This window comes from Caenorhabditis briggsae (genome assembly GCF_000004555.2).
Source record: "Caenorhabditis briggsae complete genome, chrIII, whole genome shotgun sequence".
NCBI lineage: Eukaryota > Metazoa > Nematoda > Chromadorea > Rhabditida > Rhabditidae > Caenorhabditis > Caenorhabditis briggsae.
In genome coordinates, this window is record NC_013490.2 from 1,657,424 (window position 1) to 1,664,270 (window position 6,847).

Below are 6,847 nucleotides of genomic sequence, written 5' to 3' on the forward strand. Positions count from 1 at the left end.
AAAATATAAAACATAAAATTTGGCACATTTTAATAATTAACAAATTTTTTTCTAGCTACAGTAGTTTTGGAGTTATGCGCCTTTAAAAGCTTGGGCCGCCGGGGGCAGAAGGGCGCCACGTTTAAAGGCGCATATCTCAAAAACTGGGAGTGCTACCTTAAATTGTTAAATTATCAAAATATAGAGCATAAAATTTAACACATCTCATTAGTTGACAACTTTTTCTTAACTACAATAGTTGTTGAGTTATGCGCCTTTAAAGTGCCGCGCTCCCTTCCCTGGCGCGCGCCGGACGGATAGGTGGCGCGCCAAATTTAAAGGCGCATAACTCAAAAACTACTGTAGCTATCAAAAAAGTTTAAACAATTAAAATGTGTCAAATTTCATGTTTCACATTTTAACCTACCGATTCATCTGCAGAAGACGTGACGGATGCTCCAGAATCCGTCGAATCTCTAGACTCTCTAACAGCCACCATTCTTCCGTTCTCCTCGTTGTCGTCCCAAAAATGACAATGCGTTGTTTGAAGCGAACGTCTTCTAATTTCCACATCTCCAGAAGACGTTGTTGTCGAATCGCCGCCCACTCGAGAATCGTCTACTACAAATCATAGTCTGTCTTAATCCTCAAACACACAAAATTTCACCAAAATGGTCTAGATCATTTTGTCTTGTATACAATAAAGGGTGCAGAAGATCAGAAGACGTTGGTCTTCTGAATTTTTCTTTAAAGGCAGAAATCACAGATGAAAAACACACAATTTGTGACTGTGACTGTACCCAAAAGGTCTATAAACAATTAAAAAAAACATCCAATTTTCAAAAGGTCATATCTCAAAAACTAAAAAAGATAGGTATTTGTTTTAACTTCAAAAATGTGTTGAATTTCATGATCTATGTTTTTGTAGTTCACACTTTTTTGATAGCTACTGTAGTTTTGGAGTTATGCGCCTTTAAAGTTGACGCGCCTCTTCGCCCCGAGCCTCCTCTCCCAGGGGGCAAGGAGGGGAGGCACACCAACTTTAAAGGCGCATAACTCAAAAACCACAGTAGCTAGCAAAAGTTAAAAATTACTAAGATATGTAAAATTTTATGCTGAGCAATTTTGTGATTTCCAGTTTTTTGTTAACTATCTTGGTTTTTGAGTTATGCGTCTTTAAAGTTTGCACCAACACCCTCAGAGAGCGATATGAGACGCAGACAACTAGCCTCTCTCACTTCTCTGTGTCTCTTTTTTCTATCTGCATCCAGTTCAACTTTTTGATGCTGATCTTGTACGAAAAGTGACGCGTTGTTAATCAAATCAAATCAAGCTAAATCATGATATCACCCTGATAAAACTTTTTTGATCTTTGAAAAATTGTTTTAACTAAAAAATTTTAGATAAACTAATGAAATCGAATTAGAACGGAAACTACAAAACTTACTTAATTTTATGATCCCCCACATTTTTTGACTTTGGCGGGAAATTTGAAAAGTTTGAATATTTTGTAAACAACACGTCATCAAGCTATATTCCATCTACTGCTTTCTGGGTCACTCACTTTAAAGACGAATATCTCAAAAACTAAAATAGCTATCAAAAATTTGTCGACTACAAAATTGCTCAGCATAAAATTTTACACATTTTTGTAATTTACACCTTTTTGATAACTACAGTAGTTTTTGAGATATGCGCCTTTAAAGCTGATGTATCCTATAGGCGCAGTGGGCGAAGTGTCGTTAGAGACGCAGACAGCTAGACACTCTCGTTTCTCTGCGTCTCTCTTCACTTTCTTTTGGATTGTATTATTGGGTTCCTTATCAAGTTTAGCTTGGCAACATTTTTATCAATTTATTTTTAAAAAAAGTTTTTTTGAAATTTTGCCGCGACCAACTTTTCGCGGCTTTTCGCGCCTGGCAGGGCCTGACACTATGCCTGATAAGGCGTCATTTTTCAAATGTGCACTTTTATTCAAAAAAATTTGACCTAAAAAAGCCAAAAAGAGTTAAAGCGAAGAGACGCGGACAAAAGGAGCATCTGAGAGAGGGTACTGTAACTTTAAAAGCGTTTATCTCAAAAACTAAACAAGCTAACAAATAGTTGCTGTCTAGTAAAAGATAGCGCATAAAATTTTACACATTTTATTTGTTAACAACTTTTTTCTAGCTACAGTACTTTTTGAGTTATGCGCCTTTAAAGGGTAGTCGTCCGACGGACAGAACGCGCGCGGCAACTTTAAAGGCGCATAACTCTAAAACTACTGTAGCTAGAAAAAAGTTGTCAATTACAAACATGTGTCAAATTTTATGCTGAGCAATATTGCAATTGACAAAATTGAGCTAGAATTCTTTGCTTTTGAGATAGAGCGTGTTTTCTGATCCTTCTTTTTTTAGCACTGACTTTTAGCTCACCTAACTTTAAAGGTGCATATCTCAAAAACGAAGCTAGCTACAAGAAATTGGTTAACTAGAAAAATAATCAAAATCTGGTGATAATTATCTCTCGCTAATTATCTCACCAATTAAATCCTCCACAAACGCGTCATTATCATTTCCATCAGTTGTTGCTGCTGTCACCAGACACGTTCTATCCGATGCATCATCGATTTTTGGCATTCTGAAGAAGTTTTAACCTTAAAAAAGGATTTTGGACAGGAAAAAGCAAATATGCTCTATTGAGAACTGTGAATTCTCTAATTTAGAGTGATTTCTCAATGGAGCGCGTTTAAAAAAGGCCTTTTCCCGGATTTTTTTTTCGAAAAAAAAGGAAAATGTTCAAATTTTTTAGGCCAATTTAAAAATATTTTCCAATTTAATTATTTTTTTTTTTGCAAAAAAAGATAAAAAAGAACATAGAACATGGACAATAAACGAGATGGGAAACCGATAGATGGTGAGAGAGAGAGAGAGATAAGAGACGCAGAGAAAAAGAGAGGGGGAAAAGAAGGCAGAGAAAAAATTGGGGGAAAAAAGAAAGAAGAAGAAGAAGTGAAATTGATAAGAAATGATAATTGATAAGAAAGAAAGAAATCAGTGGAAAACACAAGATTTTTGAATTTTTTTGAGAGCTGAAAATTATAGAAAAATTTAAAAAAAAAATTAAAATTGAAAAATCAAAAAATTAACTTTTTTAACTTCTAATTCTTTAATTTTTAAAATTTATTATTTTTTTAAAAATTTTAAAAATTTTAAAAAATCAGAATCAAATTAAAAAAAAAAAAAATTAATTTTTAATTTTTTTTAAATTAAAAAGTTTTTAAGTAAAGAATGAAAAAAAAATTAATGTTAAAAATTTAAAAAAAAATGTTTTTTCCAATTTTCAGAAATTTTGAATTTCTGGCTGAAGTTTCTAGAAAAATCAATTTTTTCTATTTTTTGAAGATCCATTTGTCCAAATTGCCCCAGAAAAAAAAGGGGAAAATAATTATTTCCAAAAAAATTCAATTTCATTCTAAAAAAGAGAAAAATCGATAAAATCAGAGCACAATGAATGCTATAAATGCTATATGGAGGTGGAAAATATGCAAAAAAAAATGCGGCACCTATTCACAAAAAATGCACAAAGAGCTACTCGGAATGGCACAGGATATCTAAAAAATAGGATTTTTTAAAAACACAAAAAAAAAACCAATTCTACAAGAATAATCTATTTTAATCAATCAATAAAACCGAATTTTTTAGTTTAAAAAATCAAAAAATCGAGTTAATTAGCTACCAATTAGCTACTAATTAGTGGTTGTGTGTCTCCTTGAGTCCGTCCATTGGATAGTGCTCCTTGTACTCCTTGATATGCGCATCCAGCTCATCTCTCTGACGACGTAGACGCAGTGGAAGCTCATCGTAGACGTCATCGAATAGGTCGTGATAATGAGCCTTCTTTCGTTTTTCAGCAGCCGAGAACTCCGTGAGCACTCGCTTCTTCACCTCCTTTTGCCAGTCCTGGAATAATTGAATTTAGTGAAAAATGATTGAAAATGAGCCGAAATTTGGCTTTTCTCGGTAAAAAATGACCTAAAATAAGGCCATCAAATTTGAGCCAATCTATCTGGGTTACTGTAGGAGGTATCGAAAATCTGTTAACTGATAAAATTTTACTGATATTATGCTGAACATTTTATCAATTGACCACTTTTTGATATCTCTCACAGGAACCGAGATAAATTGGCTCAAAGTTGACGGTTTTTTAAAGGCCAAAGTAGGCCTGTCAACTTTGAGCGCCTCTATCTGGGTTACTGTAGGAGATATCAACAAATTGCCAACTGATGAAACATTTATCATAATATTAATAACAATTTATCAGTTGACAGATTCCTGATAGCTGTTACCGAAACCGAGATATAGGGGTTTCAAGTTTGATAGCCCTTTTGGCTTGTTTTGGCTTACTTTAAACAGTCTAAAATAAGCTAAAATAAGGCCATCAACTTTAAGCCCCCCATATCTCGGTCCCTATAAAAGATATCAAAAATCTGTCAACTGATAAAGGATTGATCATCTTATGAGGTACTTTTTATCAGTTGACAGATTTTTGATATCTCTTACAGTAAGATAAATTGTCTCAAAGTGAAAAGTAAATTTTGGCATATTTTGGCCTTCAAAAACAACCAACTTTAAGCTAATTTATCTGGGTTACTGTAAGAGATATCGAAAAATCGCCAACTGATAAAAGATTGCTCATCTTATGATAAACATTTTATCAGTTGACAGAAATCAGGTATCTCTTACAGTAACCGAAATAATGCCTACCTTCTCCTTCTCCTCATTCCACCATCCACGCTCGGTGATGTACTTGTTGAAGCGAGTGATCGGGTGATCCTTATCACCCCACGTCTCCACCTCCTCCGCTGATCTATAAGCCGTGGAGTCGTCGGATGTCGAGTGATGTCCCAGACGATATGTCATCGCTTCGATGAGCACCGGGCGGTTGGTCAGAGCCACACGGCGAGCCTCCTTCGTGGCGTTGTATACCGCTAGGAGGTCGTTTCCATCAACGCTGGAAGAGAAGAAGTTGAATAGATTGTACGTAAATTTGGCTTAAATCGCTCAAAAATAGCTTAAAATCGCTAGAAAAAAGCTAGAATATCGCTCGAAAATATGACTTTAAAATCGCTCAAAAATCACTAAAAATCTCTTAAAAATCTCTGAAAATCGCTCGAAAATCGCTCAAAAAATTGCTTAAAAGACAGTTCGAAAATAGCTCAAAACAGCTCAAAAATCGCTCAAAAATAGCTCAAAAATCACTGAAAATCACTAAAAATTCCTCAAAAAAGCTCAGAAATGACTCAAGCTTTAAGCTTTTTTCGAGCGATTTTCTAGCGATTTTTATGCGATTTTAGAGCTATTTCAGGGCTTTTTCAGAGCGATTTTAGAAATATTTTCTAGCGATCTCTAGAGCTATTTTGAAGCTGTTTTAAGACTATTTTAGGCGATTTTAGAGCGATTTTCTAGCGATTTTAGAGCGATTTTAAGCCATTTTTTGAGATATTTCAGGACTATTCTAGAGCTATTTCCTAGCGAGTTTTAGAGCTATTTTCTAGCGATTTTGAAGCTAGTTTCTAGCGATTTAAAGGCGATTCTAGAGCTATTTCCAAGCTATTTTCTTGCGATGTTTTGAGCTATTTTAAAGCTACGTTCTAAGCTAATTTCGAGCAATTTTCTAGCAATTTTTTCTAGCGATTTTCAGGCTATTTTTAAGCGATTTTTTGGCTATTTCCCAGCAATTTTAGAGCTATTTTCTAGCGATTTTCAAGTTTTTTCCTCACCGAATGGTATGCAACCCATAGGCGGGTCCCTTTCCAGCGATACCATCTCCACCGTATTGCTCACTGGTTGGTGTCGAGATGGCATAACCGTTATTCCGACAGAAGAAGATAATTGGGCATTTGAGAGTGGCTGCAAAGTTGAACGCCGCATGAGCATCACCCTCTGAAGCTGCTCCGTCTCCAAAATAGACGACGACGATGCGTTGATTGTCTTTTTGTTGTTTGAATGCGTAGGCGGAGCCGACGGCTTGTGGTAGTTGAGTGGTGAGGGGGGAGGAGATCGTCACAAAGTTACGCTCTTTGGCTCCAAAGTGCATCGGCATTTGGCGACCTGGAAATGAAGAAATTCACATTATTAGCATTTTAAGCCAATTTAGGCTAATTTAAAGTCATTTCAAGGCATTTTAGGCCAATTTCAAGTCAATTTTGAATTAATTAAGGCCATTTCAAGCCAATTTAGGCTAATTTAAAGTCACTTTTAAGCCAATTTAGGTCAGTTTTCAGCCAATTTCAAGGCATTTTAGGCAAATTTAAGTCAGTTTTAAGCCAATTTAAGCCAATTTAAGCCAATTTAAAGTCAATTTTAAGCTAATTTAGGCCATTTTAAGCAAAGTTAGGCCAATTTTAAGTCAATTTAGGCCATTTTGAGCATATTTTGAGCACGTTTAAAGCCATATTAAGCTTATTTCAAGTCAATTTATGCTACTTTGAGTTAGTTTTAAGGCAATTTTAGACCATTTAGGCCAATTTTATGCTAATTTAGACAATATTCAGCCGATTTAAAGCCATTTTAAGCAGATCTAAGCCCGATTTAAGCGTTTTGAACCAATTCAGACTAATTTTAAGCCAATTTAAGCCAATTTCAAAGCATTTCAGGCCATTCAAAACGCTAAAAACGACGCAATTTCACTTTAAAAGATCTATTTCGAGGCATTTTTAGAGCCGAAACAGCAAATTTGATTCATTTCTCGATTTTCAGCTATTTCTAGTGTGTTTTTACCCATTTTCATCCCGAAAAACGCAACTTTAGCTCATTTTTCAATTTAGTCGATTCTGAACCAATTTTGACTAATTTTAAACCATTTTTAGCGCTGAAAACGCATTTTT

At 35.0% G+C, this 6,847-nt stretch overlaps 2 protein-coding genes across 2 annotated transcripts in view; both read right to left on the reverse strand.

Annotated features, from left to right (window-relative positions):
* The window catches only part of CBG15798, a gene marked incomplete at both ends in the record, with an annotated part of 4,181 nt that extends 1,584 nt beyond the window's left edge, over nt 1–2,597 (reverse strand). The window contains 2 exons of the mRNA XM_045243407.1: nt 407–600; nt 2,501–2,597. Coding sequence (XP_045095800.1) covers nt 407–600; nt 2,501–2,597 — 291 coding nt within the window. The remainder of the gene's footprint in view (nt 1–406; nt 601–2,500) is intronic.
* Nucleotides 2,598–3,710: 1,113 nt separating this feature from the next.
* The window catches only part of CBG00460, a gene marked incomplete at both ends in the record, with an annotated part of 5,978 nt that continues 2,841 nt past the window's right edge, over nt 3,711–6,847 (reverse strand). The window contains 3 exons of the mRNA XM_002640857.2: nt 3,711–3,920; nt 4,725–4,971; nt 5,741–6,071. Of these exons, the coding sequence (XP_002640903.2) occupies nt 3,711–3,920; nt 4,725–4,971; nt 5,741–6,071 (788 nt within the window). The remainder of the gene's footprint in view (nt 3,921–4,724; nt 4,972–5,740; nt 6,072–6,847) is intronic.